Source organism: Nelusetta ayraudi, unplaced genomic scaffold (assembly GCF_046127955.1).
Source record: "Nelusetta ayraudi isolate G7.1 ecotype Tasmania unplaced genomic scaffold, CSIRO-AGI_Nayr_v1 ptg000022l, whole genome shotgun sequence".
NCBI classification, from domain to species: domain Eukaryota; kingdom Metazoa; phylum Chordata; class Actinopteri; order Tetraodontiformes; family Monacanthidae; genus Nelusetta; species Nelusetta ayraudi.
In genome coordinates, this window is record NW_027466072.1 from 5,031,836 (window position 1) to 5,057,577 (window position 25,742).

A 25,742-nucleotide genomic window follows, 5' to 3' on the forward strand; every position below is an offset into this window, starting at 1 on the left:
TGGGGAATTATTAAAAGGACACCTTTAATCTCCACAAATGAATTACAAAAATTCCACTTAGAGCTGTGAGTTCAGTGTCTCTCCGCCACCTATATAAATGCAACGTCATCATCTAAATAAAGGTTAGGATTTTCATAGTCTGTCCACAAGATGGGGACCTTGTGCCAGTTAAGAGACGACTCCGCGATCACCAGAGCCATCAGTGTTAAAAGTCACACATGACAAGGAGTTGATGGTGAAAGTGTGGTAGAGCTAGTCACATTTATCCTAACCGCCCCGCGTAAATGGCTACTTTTAAAAGGAGGAGTACACAAAAGGCTAACTAGCAGGCCCGCGCTCCATCTTGTCTGGAGGCATTTCAGAAGAACCGAACCATCTCGCAATTATAACCCCAGGAGGCCTCCCGCATGCTGTGAGGACTCCTGCTTTGACAAGTAAATTATGACTCTTGATGAGAGGAGTAAGGCTTTCTCAGAATGCAATTTTTGACAGCCAGGGGAGGAGAAGAAAAAAAAAAAAAAAAGCGAGGAGGGGATGTGAGTGGGTTGAGGGGGGCACACACACAAGAACTTCCATCATCCGAGGAGCCAGATGCAACAGCCAAAAACACTTGTGTGCAATCATCAGCCTTAAAAATTATGGAGTGTGAGTGCTGGCCTGTATCTAACGTGCCATCAATGTTTTTTTAATCTGTCCATTCAATGCGAGCTGCCTTCAGAAGTGAGATGAGAGAGTGTTGTGTCAAGTTGGATCCCCGCTTCTTTGATCATCTCGGCAGGGTGGGACTATTTTCCGAGCGTCTGAGGGAGACATTAGGAGGAGGGGGAAAAGTGTTGCCAAATTGCAGCTGATGCACACATAATTTTCTGTCATTTTAGCATCATGTTTTAAAGATATCAGGTAGGGGGAAAAAAAGGCTATCAATGTGTCATAAGAAATGGCCCTTTTCCTTTTAAATCTCGAGATTCATCATCGCATATCTCATTTAGCATATCATACTTGATTTATTGATTATAAGCTTGCATTGATTACAGAGTGCAAATGGATTTTTCTGCCCCCCCTGGCAAGACATACTAATTATTCAGATTAGTTTTTTAAGGCTGCTTGAAGTTTTAACCTCGTCAACTGGAGACTGAAACTTCTGAGTTGAAATGAAACTTGAATAGGCAGATAGTGAATTACTATTAAAGCATTAGCACAATTGCAAAAACCATTATTTCGGTGCGTCTCCATATAGGCTGCATGCCTACGTAATTAGAAGAATGTGTGACAGTATCTGTCTATCTATCAATCTCTCTATCAGTCTCTCTGTCAATCTGTCTGGAAGATGCATGAAAAGGCATGGAAACGTGTGAAACTTGCTGGTGGCGATGGGGAACTTATGCTTTATTGAATCTGCAAGACGTCGCAGTGCTGGCTGTTGTTACACGCATCCTAACCCTGACGGATGATATTAGTGAACTGATCAAACAGTGTGGGCATGCAGAAGTGTTTTGGAGCGGCCTCTGCTCCCTGCAGCCGTCACCTCCTTTCCTCTCTTCCACTCGAGGCTGTTGGGAATAACGGAAATCAACGCTACATCTGCTGGTGAAAAGGTGAAACCTTGTACCGCGCCGGCATCGTCACGCTGAAAGGTGCAAACAGCTACTGATGAAGGCACTCCTGGGCACTCATTTTTGTTTTAGCCGGCATTAGTTCAGATTAAGGCATCATGGTAGCCTTAATTTATCTTTATTTGGAGCCTTTTAAGCTTCTGAATGAGGCTTTTTGGGAAATATGGATGAGGGCGCATTTACATGCGCCACAGTAGACAGGAACGGCGCTGTCAATCACGTCCACAAATGTTGGAAACAAAATTACTGGGCTGTGTTAAAACAGAAGTTAATGGCTGGCCTGATTTCTATTAAGGTCTGTGCACTCTCATTTGAATAATGGTTTTCCTAACAATGTTTTTTTTCCGGCGGTACTTGACCTAGGAGGGGAATAAATGTGATTCCGCTTTAACACCTCCATTAATATTCAAGTGGCTTAAATACTCCAGCTTCATTTCTGACTCACCATAATTAGCACGTCTGTCTGGTCCAGTTTATGATAACTCATAATTGGATGTTTTTATAGATTTGATTTCGAGGGAAAATATGCATCAATTGTAGGGGAGTAGGGAAGCTGAAAGTCAGTTTTTTTTGAACAGCAGTTGATTTAAAATGCATTGCTGGCTGCGTTAAAGGATGATTTATAGTGACAAAAAATATACAATTTTCCTGCAGGTGACTTGTCATTTACTTTCAATCAAAGCATGTTTGGCTGTGATTGTTCATTGTTTACGCTGTGATCGTTTTTTTTTCTTTCTTCTTCTTCAAATTGCTCGTCTTGCTCTTAAAAGGATACTGCCCTCTCTGCCAATTACGCTGTGTACTTTAGAATTCCCTTGTTGTTACCGCTTTCAAGTACAGCACAGTTTATAAGACGTCAATAAAATACAAGTTTCGGGCATCAGGTTGGGAAATATCCCCCCACTTTGTGAGTGTCTCTCTTTGTGTGGGGGGGTTTAATTTTAGGCAATTTCACAAGGAAGTCCTGACAATCCACTGTGTACAGACAGTGATAACATATTAACCTGATACTTTGTTGATCATTCAGATGGGTGTTGTTTCACCAATAATGATGGGATTTTTTTTATTTTTAAGTGAACCATTAATAGAGGAGAATATTAGTCATTATAGCCATGAGTACGATTGAGTACTTTTGGTGTACTTGCACATTAATCTTGTATCCTAGACTAAGTAAAGCTGGTGAAGGCCAACATCACTTCAGTACTTGCATCACGGTGGCCGCAAAAGTCAACCTGAAGTTCTCCAAGTCAGAGATGTGTATTCAAGTTGATGGCTCATGAGGACCGTCCATCCATCCCTCTCCCTCCACCAGGCTGGTCGTAGCTCCCTGTGGGTGAGTTAGATAACGTTAGCCCGTCAGAGTCAAGGAACCCAAACAAACCAGTTACATAAACCCTCCATGGTCCCAGACAGGCTCATAGGACTTTCTAAAAATGAGCGCAATAGTACTACAAATGTTCCAATTGGGGAACATTTGGGCACGTGTGACAAGCATTTTTTTTTTTTTAATGATCCTTTGAAATGTCAACTCTCTGTATTTTAATTGTTCAAAGGGCTGCAGGGTTTAGTGGCTCTAATCACAGCTGCCCAAATCCATCATGAGGTGGAGTTACAAAATCAATTTTGTATCTTGTACAAAGAAAAATGAACTCATCCCTGAGAAACATAACTATTTAATATGTGGTGAGCGCTGGGATGGCACAGAGTGTTCCAGCTGGCACAAGCGGGAGCTAGATGTCAGGGCAGAGAACAAACAGTTCTGCATGGACTGTTGAAGGGTGAGATGAGGTCATCTTGTTTTATTTTAAATTTGGTTTTAATGCCAGAACGAAAAGAAGAAATTAAAGTAAAGATGGACGTAGACTTTTTTTTACTACCTGATACTTTTTACGCCCCGCCGTGCTTTTCACTTTCTCACCTCCCCTGCCCTTCTAACGGAGGAAGGATGAGAGAGGAAGCCATGCTGCAGATGATGAATCTCCCCTCTGGACTGGATCCTTTCCGGCTGAATGCGTCCAGTGGGCCAGAGCCAGGTCTTGGAATCTAGCTAATGAGACACACCCCCCGAGGGTCCCTCCTCATCCTACTGGCTGAAAGCCGGGCAGCGGAGGAGACGATTGGCTGGCGGAGCCCAGTGCAGGCTGCTGTCAGAGCAGGTTGGAACTCAAAGTTGCAGTACTCAGAGGCGGCATTGCTCATCGCGAGGAGACTAAACGGAGTGAAATGTATACTCTGAACAATTGAGTCTTTTTTTATTCTTCAATCTTTTTACCACGTAGTTGATAACAACCACTAATGATGATGATGATGATGATGATGATGATGATGATGATGATGAGTTAAGTATGACTTGTTTCTGTTTTTAGATTTTTAGACATTGGCGCTGCCGACATTTTGCGCATCTCTAAGAAACATATATTTACTAAATAATAAATCATAATATAATATAACTGTTTCTCAGTAGCATGACTAAATATGAGCACTGAATTTATCATTTAGCAATCATTGATGACTACTGTCTATCTGGCAACATACGTAAATTACTGCATGCATTGTATGTTAATATTTTTAGTTTTGGACTTTGGTTGGGCTGGTTTGAACATCATGAGGCCACTTTGATGCAATGATCAACGCTACATACATGTGAACATCACGAAAAGGAAAAAAAAATCCCTGTGAGGATGAAACCACGAGGTGCAAGTTCAGGGCATTAAAAAAAACAAAACTAAAAGCCTGGCAGAAAAATAATGGGAAAAAAGCCAAACTCGTCGCTTTTCATTCACCACAACTTTGACATTTGGCTTCTCTCTGTCTCAGTGGCCTCCTCGGAGCTGTGAGGAGAGTTCACACCAGGGTCAGGGCGCAGGGAGGGGAGGATGATGTACATCTCTGGGTGCAAGCGGGCATCTTTTGATCAGCTCAGCGTGGCACACTGCTGGGAGCCTGAAGATGGAGGAGGAAAAAAAAGAACATCCGGGAGAACGAGAGGGAATAGGTCCTCCGACACATTCATGAAAAAGAAATTACTGTTGTTTGCTGTAAAGCGAAACACTTTGCAGTTGCAGTGTGATTGGGCGAGACCGAATGAACATGAAGACATTTGCGTCATTTGTTTGTACGCCTTTGTGGTTGTCCTGCGTTGGCCGGGCAATGAAACTTAATCGCTGAAGCCAAAAAAAGGTCTGATCATGAATCAGATCAACCTGGAAAAATCAAATGAACCCGGAAAACCAGATCAACCTAGAAAGGCTCCCAAACACAGCCCGAGCAATCAACAACAATAGCTTTCCACTGGGAGCTGAGGAGCACCAAATGCTCCAATAGGAGGCCTCTCAAGTTTCCAAGTTATACGGAGAGAATTGTACAGGCCTCTTTGGAATGTACAGGCAACTGAGGTCCAACTTTTAACTAAAGGTTTTTAAAGTCGCCCTTCTCATCACGCATCTCTAAATTCCCCCTCCAACTCCCTCCGCTCCTCTTTCAAATCGGCCTCTACTCAGTCCAGTCTGTAATCCTTCCATGGTCGAGAGGCATAAAAGAGGAAGAGGAGTGATGCAACAGAGGGGATCAGATGGACGTGGCGAGCGGCAGTCGAATGTGAGAGACAGAAAGCTTCTGTGTGTCTGACTGCGCCGCGTCAGATCAGCATGTCTCTGACTGTCGTCCTGCATCAGGCCAAACAAACTGGCTACACCACCACCCCTCCTACTCTTAGTATCTATTCCCGCACCCCCACCCTTCCATCGCTTTTCTCTGTTCCTTCTGCCCTCCGTAGTTTGTCGAGCTGCATATCCACCTTTTTTTTTCCCCTTTAATCATCCTGCGTCATCATCAGCAAGCGCAATCGTTCTTGCTTAGTTAATCAAAGCTAGTATGAACAGATGTGTATGCCCAGCAGTGGGGAGGGTCAAAAGTTCAGCCAACATAAGTGGTGGTGAACAGCGTCCCATCTGTATAACATGCACTGTAGGTTTTGCTTGCTTTAATGCATGAGGATGTGTACGCTTTATGCATGAGCGCATGCATGCATAAAGCGTGGGCCCTTGAGCGATGATTATTTTGTTGTATTTGCATCGCGCAGTGATGTTGTTTTCATGTATTTGTCCTCACATAGACACACACGTGGGAAACCTACTCTGGCAGTAGATCCTTGAATAACCCTCGGCAGCACAGGACATCTGCACTTCATATATGACGATGGTGAAAATGATTTGCGTCACAGCAAAGATCCCAGACTGCGCAAGTTCATGGAGACAAACTTGTCACCAATAGTCTTGAAGCTCCATGTTAAGCCAACTGGACTACTATTTTTGGTATCTTGAAGATGATTTGTCTCTCATCTGAAAGGCTCCTTCAATTCTGAAAGAACGTATTTCCCTCCTCACAGAAATGAGGAAAACACATTATCAGGTGGTGCACAACCTCCTACAGATGACTGAAGTGCAGATGTCACGTGCACCACCTGGCCCCTCAGAATACTTCATGAGAAAACACTTGGCGACCACTCCATGGCTGTCCAGGTGACACATTTAGGTTAAAAACCTTAATTCAGAGAGCCGTCTGGCACCTTGCGGTACCTTTGCTGAAGGAAGAAGCAGTTATTTCCATTTCGGCTTTATCTCAATTACTCTGATGAAAATTTGATGCACTGGCAGAGAACAGGAATCACATCTTGGAATAGAGGTGAGGAACAGATTAAAGATTTATGGCGTATGTAAAATGAAGTCAGTTGTGGAAGGACTATTATTCTTCTGCCTGGGTCAAGTGTGCACACGTGCGAAGCGGTGGGAAGCCTGGACGCCGCTTCAGGACTGCTTTCGTTCTTGGCTTTGACGCTGGCTATAATGGTTGGACTGGACTTAAACTGGGGCGTATCCATCCAAGGACGGTCAGAAGAAACATTTTTTGACACTCCTCTCCAAACGGTGACCATCTCTGTGCACTTGATCCCAAACTTCAGGAGATTAGTACGTGTACGACAGTGGCATGCAGTCACTCTTAAAAAGTAAATTCTATAAATCATGCAGCAATCAATTGTAAATGTGTCTGTCTTGAATGTGCTATTTTAAAAGCCATTATGAATATAAAGTATGCTTTTGGCATGTTTATATGTTATAATGTACATCAAAGAGCATCTGTAATGGCTGCATGTCCACAAAAAACCTGCACCTAATGATTAAAAGAAAAATAAAGACTAACACGAACACACAGCAGTCAGTGCTTTTGGCTTGGATTTCAGTGTTTATGCACACACACACACACACACACACACACACACACACACACACACACACACACACACACACACACACACATACACACACACACACACGTCTTAAAACATTTTCAAAAAGAAAAAACATTATTGATTTGGCAGGAAAACATGACCTTTCTGCTTTGCCGGTGTAAAGCTGCCTTTGGAACTAAATATTTTGCGGCGCATTGAATACTTTGTAGTGTGAACTGCAGCACTGCCCTGTTTCCCTTAGTGTCTTGCCCCGATTATCACAACCATATCAGTGCCTGTTCAGAGGCAACCACAATCCAGTACTACCAACTGGATACTTTGGGTTCGGGTTGGTTGGAGTCTTTTTCTCTCTCGCTGCTGGAGACAACAGCTTAACAATCTGTTTTGTGTATCCTTACTTTTATATGAACAAATTGCCTGCAGTGATTGAGGTCAGCACGACTACTATGAACCTCCAAGTTGTTTGCTTGAACTTTTCTCTTTCTCCAGTGGAAATAGCAACAAAATTGTCCCCTTAAGTTTAAAATGATACATGACAAAAAATAACGTCCTGCTGCAGAAAACAGAAACCTCAACACTGAATTGAAAGAGACATTGGTGCAGGAATGGTGTTGGCTTGCTCTATGTGTGTGTGTGTGTGCGTGTGCATGTGTGTGTGTGTGTGAGCCTGCAGCCTGCACGTCACAAGTGTGTGGAAAGCAGGCCGACGTGAAGCCTTGTGGTGACTGCAGCACTCATGTGACTCACTAGGTGCCTCAAGCTATTAATGCATGTATGCATCATATCCTGTCAAATTAGCTCCACAATCAGTTCATCTGAATGCGTGAATCACATCTTAAGGGTAAGGGCATTATATTCATATGCAATAGTGTGTTCTGTCCTTTATGTTTTATTCAGCACGCTTTAAAAAAAAAAATGCCCAGCAAAGGTTGTTTCCATTAAGTTTGCTGTCGGGGCAAACCTGTTGCATCCAAAGACTTTTTTGTTGCAAACTGCTCCGTCATTGCAAAAATCAAGTTGAGCCTCCAAAGTTCCTATGCCAGAGGTTAGAGTATGTGTGGACGAAGCCCAACAGCCCCGTGATGGAAGTAAATTGTCCAGCCTCTGCGAAGGCCCACATCATAAAATATACATGGAGAAGCATATGGCGAACCAAGCTGCGTTAGCAGCAATGTAGCTGCAGTCCATACGCTCATAAATCCATATCCATTACCGCCATTTCTCTTTTTCAAAAGGTCAACAGTTCACATCTCATCACACAGGAGAAGCACCCTCAACATCTGCTCCTGTTGCCATGGCAGCGGGCAGCAGCCGCCATTGTTTCCTCATATAGAGAGGTAGAGAGAGAGAGAGAGACAGAAAGAGAGAGAGAGACTCTTTCATTATCGCAATTGTGTCGATGCGAACCAGAGGGCAGTAACACCGGCTTTTCAGGAGCACCGTGGGTCTCAGACCTGGGCGCCCTCGCACAGCCAAACTATAATGAGTGTTTTTATAACAGATCATAACACGTCCTATTCACCTGCTCCCGGGCAAAAAAAGAGAGGAGGGTTTAAAGGTGGGCCTCGTGTTCAGTGCCGGATATGAAAAAGATTATTTTAGTCTTTAAAAAGACTATGAAACCACGTTTAAGCGGTTAATTGAGAAAACAATTGTGCTAAGAAAAAAATGTTTCTATTTCTTATTCTCTCACACACACCAGAATTAACAGCTGGTGGGAAGAGTTATAACAGAAATCTATTTATGGATGAATGACAGGATAGAATATAAAAATAATATAAAAAAGCACAGGACTGTTGACGGCTCCTCTGTAAATCGCTTTTTGTACTGTATTCTGCTCCGTTAATAATTTTTCTTGTTTGTTTGTTTTGGGCTAATTTGGATAAGTCCAAAAGCTGCTTTTCTCTTCAGCCTCATTAAGCCTCAATAAATTACTCAAGGGTGCTATTCTTCAATGAGGCAAAATTCTTCAGAGGTCCCAGAGGCAGAAGTGTGGAGGGTTAAATACAACATGAACTGCATCTGGTCGGAACCTGAGCACCAGGAAGCCTGGGTGTCCAACGGCCTGGCACGACACACCACTGCAGAGTGATGCTGTTTAAAAACTACCGAGGCCAGTTTCTCACAAGCCCGGCTGCAACTTAACTTCAGGATATTTATCAGTTCTGAAAGAAAAGGCCAGAGAATGGAGTAGTTTCAATGGAACTGCCTTGTTCTACATAATGTCATGTAGAGAACACACGACTCCGCTTGACATTTACTTTTAAGTCTCACTTGTTTCCCGCTGACGAGAACTTGACGGCTACATTTACTTATTTATCGTTAAAAAAAGAAGAAGAATCAGCATTAATGAAACATAGGGAAGGTATCACATGTGTTACATGCAGAGGGATTCATGCGGACATGTGGGTCACCTGCACTTGTATTAGTAAAACGCAGTAAACCGGTAAGCCGTTAGCTTGGCTTACTACATCTTGTTGTTCCATCAATATTAAATGAAAGTTCAAAAATGCATTTTTTATCGGGACAACCTTGAGAAAGTCTCAAATCCTGCACTGCAAAGAAGAAACCCAGAAGAGGAAAAACATGTTTAGGGAAATAAATTTACCCTTTGGTGAACTTAATGCAGTCTGATTTTGTATATTTTTCATCAGCAAGCGTTTCTCATTTCACTTTTTTCTCAGAAACTGAGAATAATTAACACTTTAACTCAGCTGCTGTCTAAAGTTCAATTATCTTGAGTATTTTGAGAAGAAATAATGGCAGATGACAAACTTGGTTCTTAGACAAATGAATAGGCTACTTAAATTAAATCAGCTCTTTGGAGTTCCGCACCCCTCTCCTTCCAAACTGTGTGGAAAATTTAAAATTAATTTACCTAAATCTGTTTCCAAATTAAGGAGAGGGTTAATACAAGGCTATTAGAGAAATATTTTTCTCGTCATTGCATTAATTTAATTTTCTGTTTAAACTGTGTGCTCCAGAGACGTGAATAATAACAATAATAATGATTAGGTTTTTTTTTTTTTTTTTTTTTTTAAAGACACCAATTAGTGTGCTCATTTGTGGCACTGACTGTGTGATGAATAATTCATGAAATCAGTGTTAACAAGAGGGAGACTGAGGGATCAGCATGGCCACTGAGGAGGGATCGGTGGAGTATAAAGACAGAAGACACTGCAGCTTTTTCTTCTGAGAGGACACAGCCAGTCTGACGGACACAACTCAACCAGTGAGGTAATTGTTTTTCTCCCTCGCTTACACTGACAACATTACATTTTTGAGAATTTGATTTATTTGAATAGAGAGATTAGATTAATTTGAATTATTTATTTTTGACATGTCTGACAGTCAACAATGCTTGAATAGTGTCAATTGAAATTCTTTATGTTTCACGCTTCAACTGCTAATTGTACCACATTTGTGAAATAGACTAAATTTGATTTCACAAACAGAAACTAAGTGAATATTTTACTATGTTTTATATATTAATTAATTGGTAAAATAATTAAAGCCATTTAGAGTGTATTTAGCTAATTTTAAATTTATTTGTGATCTGCTGAAAAAGTAAGATGCTTAAACTGTATTATTATTTCTTCTTTTTTTCTAAATGGTCTTGATAATCTCTCCCATTCACTAACCCATTCACCAACTCTTAGAAATTGCAAAGAAGACACTTGGAGGTCTCCTCTGAAACACATAGACTCTAGGACCCAGAGGCTGAAGAGGTGCCAAGTCCCTATGTGCGGTGCATTCACAGTTCACAGGCATCTCGACCTAAATGCGATGTGACGGGAGAACCTTTACTGAAACAAACGGGAATATAGTATCAGGGAGGGCTGACCGAGCTGTGAACCGGGGCCCTAACACAGAGCAAATTAACATCAGCAGAAATAGCTTTCGCATTTTCAGACCGCTAAGGTGCCAGGCAGCAAATGCATCAAACGCTGTCAGGTCACTTTAGCCTGCGGACGTCTCAGGAGACGGGCCCAATGTCAGGCGGCTCCTTCAGCTGCCCGCCGTCCTCGAACTTTGACCTCAGAGCTGGGCCACGTCCTGAGGGGCTGCTGCTGCTTCGTGTCCCCGGGTCCAAAGATTTTCCCCTCACCATCCTCCATCATCAGATCTCTTTCGTGATGTCTTCGGATGAGCTCATTACTCTAATGAAGCCAAGCTTGCCGCTCTGCCAGGCCGGCTGTGAAACCACACACAGGAGTCCTGAACTCTATGAAATTGGCAAAAAAAATAAAAGGGGAGAGTTTTTTTCCAGCATCTTCCTCTCCCACGAGGTTGCGTGACCTCAAGGTCAACTCCTCAAATCCATCAGAGTGACGTACAGCTGTCACAGCAAAGCTTCCACATCTGACTCACACACGGCACGTCACAGGGCACAGCACTGGACTGGTTTAGGTCACACGAAGGCCACAAGCAATTTATAGCAATGACATGGCAGAGCTCCATGCGATCACATCACATGGGCAGGGAATATCTCAGGGGGGTAGGAAGGGCAGGTTAGGTACAATTTTTAGGTTCAGGAAAAAGCTTTGGCGAGATCGAAGGCCGCGATGAGTCCCTTGCAGGTGGAGTCTGGGAGGTTACAGCGGAGCTGCTGGTGTGCCATTACTTGGGTTTCTAAAATAATTTTCATCTGAAAATCTTTTTTGAAGCATGTATACAGAAAGTGTTCCTTTAACAACCTCATTAAGAAAAAAACGATAACACCTTCCTCCCCCAAACACAAGCTTCAGTTTTAAATGCCGACCTCTCCCAAATGATTTTGATTTCAGTTTGTGGTTCAGCTATGAAATTTCATACAAACTCCAGAAACAAGACAAACCAAATTTTATAAAGAAAAAAAGAACATTGCACAAAAAAAAATCTTAAGAACACTGAAGATGTGGTTGTAAGCAAATATTGACTACATCTGTTTTTTAAACGTAACAACGTAAAAAAAAAAAAATCCTCGCACTCACTCACACAGTTCACCTCTGCTTCAGTGCCATGGTGCAAAAAGTCAGTCTTGTGTTGAGAAGCATAACATGGAAACAACTGCATCTCCGGCGACAACATCAAGTGCCGTGGTGCGACAGCACGTGTGTGCAGTGGGTTGGTTGCACCAGTAATTAAAATGAACAAACCAGCAGAGCAGCAACCTCTTCCTTGACACGTGACAGCCGTCACTATGAAACATGACGTGTGGGGCTGATGGTCCTCCACTGATGAGAAGTTGAAAACACACATAAAGACAAGGATCGCAAAGAAATCTCTTCAGGGCGACACCCGAACCCCCCCCCCCCCCCCCCCCCCCCGCCCCCAGTTCCTGAGCAGAGTGCAGAGCGTACGGTGAGTGACATACTCAATAGTCTCCTCAGAGAAGCAATATGAAGTACTGAAACTGTGTGTAGCCCCAGCGGGTTCAAATCTTGAATTGAGAGCCTGGAGTTCTTCACGGTCTTCAAGCTTCCAGCTGCTTCTTGAGCGAGGCAAGTCCACTGGCTCCTCCAAGGAAACAGCTGCTTTTAGTGCTCCTTTGTTGAGGCGGTTGGACCATCTTGCTGAGGGAGATTCTTCTTCATCGCAGAATAAAGTGAAATGTCATCTGCACCTTCTGTTTGTAATAATTCATCATCAGGATACTCTAATGGGCCACCAGCGTCCCTCAGATCAGCACTTTTCCGACACAAGAGGCCAGAAGTGGGCGTGGTCTAGCATTGAACACTTTAGTGTCCATCCAGTATTTGTGAAATCAGATTTAAAAAATAAAATACAAAAATTAAACTAGCTGTTTAACTAGTATGAGAATGAGTGAAAAATTTGCTCAATAATTTTAGATGAAATGTTCTCACGTAAAAATCTTTAATATTTCAATTTCAAGCAATCGAAGAAACAAATCAAGCATTTGGTTAAGTGTGAGTTAAATTGGCTAGGTGAATTTCTATGTATTTTTTTGGTAAGCTTGTTAGAAACCTGGTGGATTTTTTTCTCTAAGCATAACAGCAAAGTGGTAGAAAATTTCATTTGTGCACTCCTAAAACTGATAATGAAAGATAGTTCACCAAATTGCGCTAAATCTTACGGTAGAAAAGGCAGTTAAAGGGACATCTAATAAATACATACTGTATAGATTTTATGTATTTAGACACGTTTAATTATTTATAAATGTTGCAAAATTCACTTTTTACCCAAGGTGCGAATTTTTTTTTTACAAAAGCAGAACGTGGAACAAATTTAAAGACTGTTGACGTGAGTGCGTGGAGAATCATTTTGCTCTGATGTCGAGGATCTGGAGCTCTACTTTTATCAGATTTCTATTCGATATGAACACGGCATCCTGGTTGTCCTGGGTATTTAGACCAGCTTGCACTGTGATAGAAATACTCCCCACGAATCCGACCCAAAATAGCGAGCGATATAGAGTTCCTCTCCCGCCCTGCGGCCCCCCTTCACTGCTTCACAGCCCATTAGGTCAGAGCTGGGGAGGGAGCGCTGCTCTTAGTGCCGGACGTGTAACACTGGCGACAACACGGCTGAGGGAAAGGCCGGGGAGGTTTTTAAAAGCGTGCGTCGTGTTCCTGTGAGGGTGAGGTGAGATGTCCTTTCCTCCGGCTGCCTGAGAGCACCAATGGATATAAAACTGCGTTTTCGGCGGAGGAAGACACCTGGAGGTGCGGTGGGGGAGTGGGGAGCAGCAGGTAGACTGTGAGGAAGAAGAAGAAGAAGGAGACAACGCTGCAGGAGACACTGACGTCTGATTGGACAGGAGCAGACAGAGGTCGCAACCAACAGCAGCCGCTGAGGATCCTTGACCAAACCCGTTTGCCCCTCAGCAGATTAGCATTATCCAAAGTGAGAAGGAGCCGTGAGAGGCGGGCGAGCGACAGTCTGAGGTGTGATTTAACCTCGGACCATCGTGCCCGGACTTCTTCAACACTTCCATAGCATGTGTGCTTGCGGTTGTGACCCCGGGGTCGAGCGGTTGCAGCTGATATCCTACCAGGGGGGGGGGGGCAACAGCGAGCACGTGCTCCCAGGGCTCACTTTTGTGGGTCGCGTCGCGTCGCTTCCTTCCGGCCGACCGCAAACGCATAATACAACACGTGCAGACCTGAAACCTTCCCCTCCCCCCCAACTGCCTCCACGCCACACAGACATCTGCACGTTCGCAGATTGCATCAAATAAAATCAACACACGGAAGGCGTCGAAAGAATAAAACGCAACGCAAGCACACGTCTATTGGCGATCCGTCAAGCCATCTGGCCCGGCGCCACATGTTGCAAGCGATACTAATGTATGTACAGTGAGTGTGTGAACGACAATAGGGTGGGAGGAAGTGGGGGAGAATGACGAGAGGAAAAAAAAAAAAACCAACAGCTACATCTGCGCTGCGCCATTGCCACGAGTGCACGCATTTTTCACACACACACACACACACACACACACACACACACACACTCGCTCAGACACCCACGACGAGAACATAGTGGGTGTCTGCATGAAGATCTGACTGGAAAATGCAGAGAGAACCCAAACATGCCAAAGTGGATCACAGTCCTGGGCTCCGTGCCCCGCTGATGTCTCAACCTTCGGTAAGAGGAGCCGCGCAGGAAGGGTGGCAGACCTCAGTGTGCTCACTGTGGGGGACGCCAGGGGGAGGTCACACACACACACACACACACACACACACACACACACACACACACACACACACACACACACACACACACACACACACACACACACACACACCAGCATGTAAAGAGGAACCAACAAATTGATTCTCTGAGGAAACATCTTGTATAATAAACACATTCTCTTTCTTACAAAAGACTTTGTACCTATAGTTTTTATGGATTTTGGTTTTTCAATGACAATTGTGAGAAAACAAAAATGAAGGGACTTATATAGGACAGTCAGTCAGACAAATAATAGTTTGGCATTGATTCGTCGGAAGGATCCGAGTGTGTCCTTTTCCATCAGCACTGAAAAATATGGTATTTTATTGCATCTTTATTAATATTTAACAGCATTCAAAGATTAGTTTTATACGAAGAACTGAACAAACAGGCATATGAAAGGGCAGATTTCTCTAAACTTTTCCAAAATTCATTACTAATTTTGAAAAAGTACAGGCACTCCTGCCAATTGCGAATTGCAAAGGTTTGAATAAGAGAGTTGCCTTGACAGAGAATGAACTCGGCTGACTGCAGTCATGGTTCATCCACATTAACAGGAGGGAAGAAAAGGTGTGTGTGTGTGTGTGTGTGTGTGTGTGTGTGTGTCTAGTTGGAAAAAGGAATTACTCTAAAAACCAGAATGAGAATCTAAGCGAAGACGCTCTGTTTGTGCTGATGTGAGATCCTGGGGGAGAGTTCTTCTTGTTATTCTGGAACCTTCATTGGACATTTGAACTCCAACCCTGAAGGGCTTTTACATCCTGAACTTATGAACCTTACTTTTGCCTGGAAAATTGGACTTGTTTCTTTCCGAGCCTATATTACCATCTAAAGATTTTACTTTAAGAAAAAAAGATATAAAATAAGTTTTATTTTATTCAAACAATGTTGTCTGATTTTCAAAATGCTGGTGATGTTAAGTTTAGGTCTATTTCACTGTCAACTGAGCTTGATAAAACACTCGGTGCATCAATAATACAGCGATCAACAGCCTGTACTCAGCAGGGTACGCAGCCACTTCCTTTTAGCCTTGTCAGTCCAAATGCATTTCAATGCTACTGCGTGCTACTGCCGCACTTCTGAATAATTAAAAGGGGGTAATTAGGTGATCGTGACTGTTGCACGTCTCCCGAGGGTGCAGTAACTGTCAGGACGTTCATCATGAATTTTGGGAAGGAAATTAGCAGTTCATCTGTCCTTCAGTCCAAACTGAACCTCCGTCTCATCAGCTCTGCTTCTTCGAGAATTATTTAAAGTAATTCAGGTACAGCATAAAGTGCAAGGGTGCGAAAAATAGCAAGTTTAATTGGATAAAAGGAGAACAACTCTCAATTAACAAACCTCACACTGCATATGGGGACCCGTGCGCATGTGTGCTTTTCGCTTGCTGTCACGTCATGCTGGTGGGGCCGTTACAAAGTGGCTCATTGTCCTGAAGCTGTTGTGGTATCACTGTCCCACTGGTATTTGCATTTTTATGTTGCGTTATGTCTACCAGCACCACAACCTCCAAGCCCAATGAGGACGGCTGTCACGAGAACAATGGGATTTGTGGAGCGTTGCCCTGCTGGTGAACCAGGACGAGTCAATGCTCCGTGACCTGGATAGAGCGGCGAGGCCGCCATTTTTCACCAGGGGTTTGGTGATGTCGCGTGCATCCGAGCGGCTTACGCTGGGCTTCGCCTTTTCGCCGCTCCAACGTTTGCGTTAAGGATATCAGCGCAAAAGCAATAACGCGAGGACTGAATGAAGTGCGTGCAAATTTGACCTTGTTAATGGCGTCGCCGGGCGTTTGATCTTTGCAGCTTTGCGCACGACCGCAGTGTGAATTCACAAGGCAGCCGCGTCAGTAAAACTGTAAGGTCGAAAGATGGAAGGTTTGGAGGGAGACCTTCGGAGACCTTCCGCAGCGTCAGGAAAACTCTTGCCGACCGATTTCCTCTTTCATCACAACGGCTGGAGCCTCGAGTCATTTATCCATGCTCAACTGCTGGGATGAATCTTTGCCGTCACATGAGAATATGGCAACACGGGGCTTGAGATGGTTTGGATTTCACTCAGTTCTGAACTGGCCCATCAGCGTAAAAGTCATCTTATCTGCACAGCAACCTGAAGCAACAGCAATTACCGAGACGGTGTGGGAACCCTGTGGTGGAACAGCGGTCGATGGACTTGACTCCCATAGGGCCGCATGCTAAGATAACAGTCGGTAAAGGCCACCTAACAGTGTGCTGCTGCACATGGAAAATAAAGAGAATGTGACACGTTGGCGCTTGAAGATGTTGTGATGTTTCCAGGTTAACATTAAATATGCACCGATTTCTGCAGCTGTTACACAAGACATTGTGCTATTGGTAAAGCAATGCAATATTTCTTTCACATGAATTATAAATAAAAACGTTAAAATATAAGTTACCGTGACCAAAATTTTAATTTCAGTCTTTTGAAAGAAACAAAAATAAAATATACAATTAAATTACAAATTAATGTAATTTAATTTGAATTCTTAAAAGTTTTGAGTTTGGATTTTTTTAAAACTTTGCTACCCTTGATTAGCAATTGGTAGATCTCAGCGTCTCATTGGTCTCATTCATGCAATATAGATGAACATCTGGATAAATCTTCCATTTCTAGCCACACTTGGATTAGCATTGCTCCTTCAATGCAGCAGATCATTTGAAGCCATCATTCAGACAATCATTAGGTTAAAAATAAAGTTGCAGCATTTCAGTGAAAACACATTTAATTCATACCGATACACATTCGTTTTGAAAATACGCCAACCCACAGAGGGACACTTCGGCACTTAGGTTCAATGGAGGAGAAACTTGCTAATCTCCAGTGAATAATCAGGGCGAACATAATTAATACTACTCATGCTTGCCATTCATTTATTCTAGCAAAATTGTCTCCATTTCCCCTCACTATCTCACTTCATTTATCTCTTTCTCCTTCCCTCTGGTCATTTCTGCTCAGCGATGAAGTTTTTTTTTAAAGGACAAGAGAAATGTGGGAGAGAAAAAAAACCCTCCAGGTTCATGAGAAGGTGTGATGGTGGGATGTCTGTCAGGACCCAGGGGAAGATGGAAATATTGTTTGAGGCAAATACAAATACAAGTCCATCACAGTACAGTAAGACTCCCAAGATGACCACATTTTCACCTGAATGATTATTGGAGTAACACCTGCGATAATCGCTGGGAATAAATTCTCCTGCAGCTGCAGCTCTCAGCCACAGATGCAATATTCTCTGCTTTCTTCCATATAAGACACCATATAGGTGACTAATCTGGTCAGACTGGCCTTCATCACGTCTCCCACGCTGGCTGAACAGATAAACTCGCTCGTCATCTGCCTTAAACTTCACACCCTGAGCCAGAAATCTCGCCAAACCTGGTCCGTCCCACCTTTTCCTTGACTCGGATCCCATTTATCTCACTGTCATCTGATCTGATGGTACATGTCAGCGGCAGAGCCCTGCCTCTCTCCTCACTCCGCCCACCACATCGCCTCGGTCCTCACCCCGCAGCCGTCCCTGGTGCTGTGCAGCGCCCGTGTGTGCACTGATACCAAGAGAGGTCGCCGTGCGGTCACTGCGCAGGCCCTGTTGGCGTTGTGACTCGGAACTGCAGAATGTGCCACGATGCATTAGCACGCTGCCGCCTGGTTGAGCATCATGCCGTGGAGGGGGGAGAGAAAGAGAGAGAGAGAGAGAGAGAGAGGATGATGAGGAGGAGGAGGAGGAGGAGGAGGGGCACAGCAGAAAGACAGTGGGAGGAGTGAAGGGATGGAAAGAGAGGAAAAGAAGGAAAGAGATGGCGGAAGGCCAAAGCCTGGAGACTCCTGATGAGGTGGCTCATTAATTTGACTTGTAGCTTACTACTTAAAAACTGAAAACCTAGAAAAGATTTTTGTTCATCTCTTCTAATCAAAACTGCACTGATGTTTTTGTATTAGAATTCGGTGGCAGGAGGGAAACAACACGGACTGAATGCTTGTCTATGTCACGTTCTCTGGGGCCCTCGCTGGTCAGGTGGTGTTAGCCAAGTGGAAGCATCTACTGCACAACCAACATGGGCACATGGAGCCTGATTGGATGTTGGGACAGAGGAGAGGGGAGGGGAGGCCGCCACAAGGTTGCCGGAACATGATCTCATTGTCATCCTGGCCCTCAGCAGGTTTAGATCTCTCTCATCTGCCACATGCTAAATCTGCTCAGCACCAAGTGGCCGCACCATGGATGTATTATAAGAACTGGACACTGTACTGGCAATATGGCGGCGCGACAATTTCCCCCAGTGGCCACTTGAGGTTCTGCAGCAAAAAAATCCCGTGGACCCAAAAAGCATTTTTCCCCTAGACTGCAATACAAAAATACGCCTTTAAAACGGCTGACAAGACGACTGTGACCTACAACACGATTGATAGCAAATCTTTCTATTGTAGATTTTTCAGTTATGGTCTTTTAGTCATTTAAGAAAAAAATGATGAAGGCCAGAAAATCACCAGAAAAGAGTTTCTTCCCAGATGTCATACGTGCTGCTGTCTCTCAGCTCGTTCTGATTGGCTGCACCCTGACGTGTCTGTAAGTGACGTTCTCCAGAGTTGTTCTGATTGGCCAAATAGATCATGTGAGTTACAGAGGCATGATGGGAAGTGACACTACTGTGAATGCTCTATGGGCCCATTAATGTGGAATTCAAAAACTTTTTTGCAGTATGTGCTGGGTGAGCTACATTGAAATGTACAACTACGTACATTGAAATGAATGGGCCGCCATCTTGGACTCTGAGGGCCTGGCGCGCACACATGCATTCTTCCTGTGCCATTTCACTGCACTATGTTTTTGCATTTCGAGTTTTAAACAACAAAAAAAAACCCTGGCTGTTGCATACATTGGTTTCAAATTGACTGACTGACATCATATAGCAGAAAGCTTTTAAAGAGCATGTGATTGAACACTGACTAAATATGACAGTACGCAGCTATTCAGAGACGAGCAAGGCTGCAGACACAGAGTCAGAAGCAGGATGCTGGATGTGTGCTGCTGTTGTCCAGGGACTTTTGCTGAGAGTCAAACATAAAAGAGCTCTAGAAGGATCCCGACAACCTTCATGACGTGAGGCACAGCGACAGGAAAAGCCACTAAGGTTGCAGCCGAGCGGCGCGTTTCCTCGCCATCAGCCAATGCGCATGTATAGTGTATAATGCACACGCACACACATGTGTGTGTTTGTTTGCCCTACCCCTTTCTGTGCACATGTACATGCGGCTTGGCTGTGATGAAGGCCAAGGCTCTGGAGGTTTGACAGTGGGGGCGGAATGCTAGGGGTCTGTGACCCGTCCTTGACCCTGCAGTGGACAAAGGACGGATTTAATAATGAGAAAAGTGGGGGGAAGGGACGACCCCTCACGGAATGACAGGGACAACCGCAGGACAGCCTCATTTTGAGTCGGAGGATGTCTGCGTGCATGGGCTTTTTCCAGGAATAATTAGAAATTTGACCATTCGTTCTTCATGCTACAGTAATATCACTACCTGAAAGTAGGGTATTTAAGTTGAGGCATACAACTTCTTGAACAATGTGTTGAAACGAACGCGACCGACAGTGGTGGGTGGACCACCACAGAGAATGTCAACGCCTCAATAACTTGTCATGTGACCTTTTTGTTCCGCTTCGCCTTGGCCCCAGTGTAAACGGCCCGATGAAGAGGACTGTCGAAACTCAAGTTGTCACCAAACCCAAAACACTTAGTGCTCATTATTCATGAATCAAACTCGCAGAAAATTGGAGAGAAGATAAGAAAGAAACGTTAATAAATAAATAAAAAACATAATACAATCGATTTGTATTTTATGTATTCTCAAATATAATTTAATCATTGTTATTAAATATAATCTATAATGATTCATCATATATCATGACTGGCTTTATTGCATTGCATGTGTGACGTGCCTGTTTGCTCCTTTTTTTTTTCTTTTTTTTTTCTTTTTTTTTTTTTTTTACAGATTTTGGTAATTGTCTGTTGGTTTGCAAAGGGGTTCCCTCCCTGACCAGAAGCTAATACTGTTTGTGGGGCCACGGCGTGGTAATGTTTTCGGAACTCCTGCTATAAGACACACAAAAAAAGGTTGCAGCAGTACCACTCGCTACTGTACAACACACACAATCCCCTGACACATGAGCCTAAGTTCAGACTGAGGTCAAATGGTCAATAACGCTGATCACAGAGGCCCAGGGCCTGATCGAGCCCATCGACCACTCAGCTCCACTGAGACATGGAGAATATCATTGCTACACTGCGACTGCACGTCCGCGGTGCAGCCGAGCGAGCGGGTCCCCCTCTTGGAGCCGCCATGCCATTGATCTGCTTTGGTCCGGGCCGGTGTCGGCTACCGGTTCCAATACGTGCTCAACACTAGTGTGGCGGCGGCGTTTGAAGGAAGAGCTGCGGTCGGCATGGAGGGAGAGGAAGTATCCATTTCTGCTGTGCCTGCAGCCACTCATCTGCCCCTATCTGTCACAAGCTATTACTTTGACACAAACACAACATGTGCTGTTGAATATGCCCTACACAAGAGGGGCAGAGGGGGGGTGGGCTTTCATTTCCAGTTTTATTCAAGAAATGGAAGACTGGCTGGCAATTACATGCAGATGAAGACTGTATCAATAAAACATGATCCATGTGTGTATGTGTTTGTGTGTGTGGTCATCAAATGATATTCCAAGCCCGCGGTCATCTTTCTCTGCACACTTATTCTAAAATGAGCATTTGAGACCTGTTTGCTTGGTCATTATCATCAAAGAAAATATATAGGGAAGGTGACTTCTTTAAAAAAGAAAAAAAAAGAAAAAAAATACATGTAATTTAAATTGCCTGTCAAATTTGCAAACACAAAAATCACTTTTTTGCACATGCATTGCATAGATGACATAATATAAACAGTATCTTGAAAAGTATAGTGTAAAGAAAAAATATTATATGCTCCTCTTCCCTGGCATAGCATAAAAAAAAATATTGGATAGATAGATAGATAAGATAGATAGATAGATAGATAGAACAAGGCTCAGTGCTCTGACTTTAATCTCAGAATTTGGAAGAAAAGATTAACAATATATAATTAACCAATATTATAATCAATATTATTGTATTAATTATTTTTCAGTGTTTAAACGTGTCCCATATCAGTAACTGACCAGTCCTCCTCATTAATGAGTTAATAGTCAGGGTTTTGATGTTTATGTATTGTATTATTTCCCCCCACACACATGGCTCTGGCCTTGTATAGAACATGTCACGTGATGGGTATCTGGACGATATGAAAACTCTGCAGGTCGATTACTGCAGTTTTTCCTCGTAAACTACTTGCCGAAGTATTCTGGCAACCAAAGCAACCATGGAGGACACGAACAAATCCGGAAAAAAGACACGTAAGAAACGTAAAAAGTGGTAAGCAACGTGTGGAAAACTGAACAAAAACAAAAAACGAACACTTGCAACGGGGTTTGAGAAACACAACTGCTATCATCGACGCTATTCGGGTGTGTAGCTGCACCCAAATCGACTGTTTAGTGAGCGACTGAATATCGGCGTCCTGAAGTCCTGTCGTTTAAAAAAAAAAAAAAACACCCGCCAACGACGGACGAGTCGCTTCTGATAAAGTTGTGTTGCCTGTTCCGAGTTAGCAGACTAACAGCCTTCCAACTGGATGCTTTGTGTTTATTCTTGGCAGGAAACTCACCCGCAGTGCTCCTCCGTTCCGGGCTGTGGACGTCAGCGTCGGCGTGCGGGTAGTGGCTCCACTCACGCCTGTTGCTTCTCTTTACAGAGGGCAGAGTGCAAACAAATATATAGAAAACAAAAAACAAAACACGTATTCACTGTATTATGCCTGTCATTGAAATGTGATGGGGAGGAATTCCTCTTTTGATTAAAACCATGCATGTTGTTTTATAAAGGTCATACCTCTGCAATATTTATAGCCGCTAATGTGGACATGACTCATCAAATTATGCCGTTTTCAAATAGACTTTAACAGCAATACAAAAGTGGATAATTATTTTGATAACCGTGAAAGGCTTGTTTGCTCCTTCTTTGTCTATAAATATTTTTATTTTATTTCTTTGTTTTTTTAAATCAATATAATCTCCATTCTTTTCTACTGAATTGTTGCTGTAATTATGTAAATTTCCCCAATGTGGGATTAATAAAGGCTTCTTCTTCTTCTTCTTCTTCTTCTTCTTCTTCTCCTTAAACAATCCAGGTGAGTGATGTGTTTTTGTTTTTGTTTTGGTTGTTTCAGGGTCTCCCGGTGCTGCACATGGCCTGCCTTTATGGCCAGCTGACAACCATCCACCGTCTGATTTACTCCAGAAAAGAGTCGATCGACGGCCGCGATTTTGAGGGCCGCCAACCTCTCCACATGGTCCTGTCCTCCCAGAGCTTGCCCAACACCTCCCTCTGCCTCACGTACCTGCTGGAGCACGACGCTGACGTCAACAGGTAGCGAGCTGCCTGACACTCGACTGCGCCTTTATTCCAGCGCAATTCCATTTTTACCTATGTGTGTGTTTGGCAGTAAATGCGCTTCAGGGAGGACCCCGCTGCACATGGCTGCTGCTGAGGGTCTCCTGGACTGCGCAGAGATCCTGGTGGAGGCCGGAGCGGATGTGATGGCCATGGACAACATGGGACACACCCCTCTGATCATGGCCTGTGTGTGGAGCCACAGGGATGTGGGAAGGTGAAGACGAGGAGGAAACTGGCTGCGTTCGCATTAAGTTTCAGAAAGTGCTTCTTGGCCTTCAAGCTTTTGGGATCTTCTCTGCAGGTACCTGAGAAACTGCATGTGGCACGTGGAAAAGAGGAGGGAGTTGGAAGAGAGACAGCTCACAGAGAATAAATGCTTGAAGGATTTGGTTAAACTGAGTGATGGCAGCCAAAAGGGTAACTGGACTAGAGAAGTATTTTTTTTTTCTAAAGGGAATTAGACATTTTGTGAAGTTTCTATGTGTGCTGTGTCTCTTCACAGCCTGAAGATGGGGAAGTGGATATGATGGAAGCTGTGAGGGAGCCTTCCCAGAAACTTGCTGAGCGTCAGAGGGGGAACAGAGGAGAAAATATGGAGTCAGTTTCATGAAGTCTTTAGTTGCAGCAGTTTTAAAATGGTGCCAGGCTCCAGATAGGAGAACGGTAGCTGCTTCTTCTAACCAGAGATGTTTTCCGTGGCGCTTTTCCACAGCTAAGAATATTTCTGAGCGTGTTTCCCCTCCAGCTTACAGCAGAACCTGAGAGAAACCTGAGAGTGTTGCAGAGTGAAGTGAAACAACCTCCACTGCCTCCCAATTGCAGTAAACCTCTCTTGGACTGTGCTCACCTTGGCGGCTTGCATTGCCTATTATGAAGCACTTCAAGAAATGATAATAAGCTCCCTTTTTATTGAGGGATCGTTTTTACTGTCTACCATAACTTGGTTAAAACCTTGCGCAGGGAATTAAAGTTGCCCTTGCTTTCACTACACCTTTGGCATGGTATAGCTCTTAAATGTTTTCTTTGTGTATCGCTGAATAGAAGGTGCATTTTAAATGTGGAACATGGGTAAAAGGGATGTAGTGGTACTCTTTTGTGACAAATGTCTTTTAAATCATGTAGAAGTTACTTTTTCTATAGTCGACATCCACAGTTTTTTTGGTTTTTTTTTACATAAAAAGATTTTGTCTTTCAAGGAGAAAAAGTCACAGCACAACTAGACCTCAGGGTGACAAATTAAAAATGCTACTCTCTCAGATGCGGCACCTCCTCAAATGTGTGCGAGTGAAAGGTGAGAAAACCTCAGTGAACTGGGTCACCTGTCACAGATGCATCCCCGCACTCGTGGTGATTCCCCCGGGGAACCCAGTCTGGATCAAGGTGAGGGTCTGTCAGCGGCGTGCGGAGCTGTGAGCTGCTGCCTGTCAGCCCAAAGGTGCGCACACATTCACGTGTGGCAGTTTTGTCTTTGTCCCTTTACTTCAAGAAGCACTTCACACCTCCACAGGGGTCAAAGTGCTCACTGGCCTTAGCCTGATGCACCCACTGTGTTTGGGTAATAGAGTACAATCGGTACAGGACAATCTGCTGGAAAATCCATCGTACGGTAAATAAATCAGAACATCTGGTTAGTGCGTCAACATGATGTGACCACAAATTAAGACATCAAAAAAAAAATTATTTCAATAATACCTCATTTATTTTATTACGCACTCATGTGCAAACCATCCCCACAGAGAGGTCTTGTAATTGGTAAAAATAATTTCTAGAATTCTAGAATTTACAGTATTTGTCAAACCATTTTGAGGAGCTCTTGTACCAACAACCGCAAGCTTGCAAGAGTGATCACAGTTTTAATCTACAGAAGCGTTTCTGTTTTTCTGTCAGTCCATGTTAAAAAAAACAACAAAAAAATGAATAATTACTTTGACACTTAATCCAATTAAATTTTAAAAACACTCCAAAAATGACAAGCATAATACAGACTACAAAGCTGGTGATTTATGAAAATATGCAAAAATGCTTACGTTTGATCTCAGATTAAAGCCTCAGGATCAGGACAACTTGTCTTCTCTTGTGACTCGGGGCATTTTTTTCTCCAGAAAGTGCTTTGCAACATAAAAGAAAACATCCTTTTGTAGTACCACTCAAAAAAAAATACCACCTAGCTGTTTTTCCTGTGCCGCAAGTTTTTATTTTGTCTTGAAATTGTACTCCTATGGTTAATTCCTATGTGCGCATTTGATCAGGTGAAGTTACAAACACACGGATGACAGCGAGACCTGTACTACATACATTACTAATTCACTTTTTAGTCTTTGTTTTAACATGGAGTTCATGAAGTAATGTGTTGGTGTATACACACTTGTGAAAACAGACCTCAATGATTCTGCTGTCATCTCAAAAACTAGGTGCCAATTCCGATTTTCAAGACCCCTATTGCTTTTTCTAGGGGAAACAGTTTTTAACCAGCCTGATTTGAACAGCGGCAGGACAATATGATTGTGTCATAGTAGTTTTCAAATATAGGCCTCAGATCTAATTTCAGTAAGAAAGGTGACAATGTTGAAATATTCTGGTGGTGGTTAATTTCAGACCTTGTACATACGTATATATATATATATGTATATATATATATATATATATATATATATATATATGTATATATATATATA

The 25,742-nt window shown here is 43.3% G+C and overlaps 1 protein-coding gene and 1 long non-coding RNA gene across 2 annotated transcripts; one reads left to right on the forward strand and one right to left on the reverse strand.

The window, feature by feature from the left end:
* Positions 1 to 41: 41 nt before the first annotated feature.
* On the reverse strand, positions 42 to 22,818 carry LOC142889485 (uncharacterized). The gene is made up of 3 exons (XR_012926843.1): positions 22,280 to 22,818; positions 2,781 to 2,940; positions 42 to 800 (listed from the first exon to the last, which is right to left on the reverse strand). It is a non-coding gene; the product is annotated as an uncharacterized LOC142889485 (long non-coding RNA).
* Positions 21,711 to 23,602, forward strand: ankrd53 (ankyrin repeat domain 53). The gene is made up of 6 exons (XM_076028265.1): positions 21,711 to 21,987; positions 22,271 to 22,328; positions 22,841 to 23,040; positions 23,117 to 23,281; positions 23,369 to 23,484; positions 23,570 to 23,602. Exons 1-6 carry the CDS (start codon positions 21,935 to 21,937, stop codon positions 23,572 to 23,574), a joined length of 597 nt encoding a protein of 198 aa, XP_075884380.1. The 5' UTR covers positions 21,711 to 21,934; the 3' UTR covers positions 23,575 to 23,602.
* The last annotated feature ends 2,140 nt before the right edge of the window (positions 23,603 to 25,742 follow it).

What these genes read in the sequence shown, in the direction of transcription:
- ankrd53 (XM_076028265.1), top strand. Translation starts at nt 21,935, where the DNA reads ATGGAGGACACGAACAAATCCGGAAAAAAGACACGTAAGAAACGTAAA. An exon ending in ACGTCAGCGTCGGCGTGCGG is followed by an intron (nt 22,329 to 22,840) that starts GTAGTGGCTCCA and finishes TGGTTGTTTCAG; the next exon opens with GGTCTCCCGGTGCTGCACAT. An exon ending in CACGACGCTGACGTCAACAG is followed by an intron (nt 23,041 to 23,116) that starts GTAGCGAGCTGC and finishes TGTGTTTGGCAG; the next exon opens with TAAATGCGCTTCAGGGAGGA.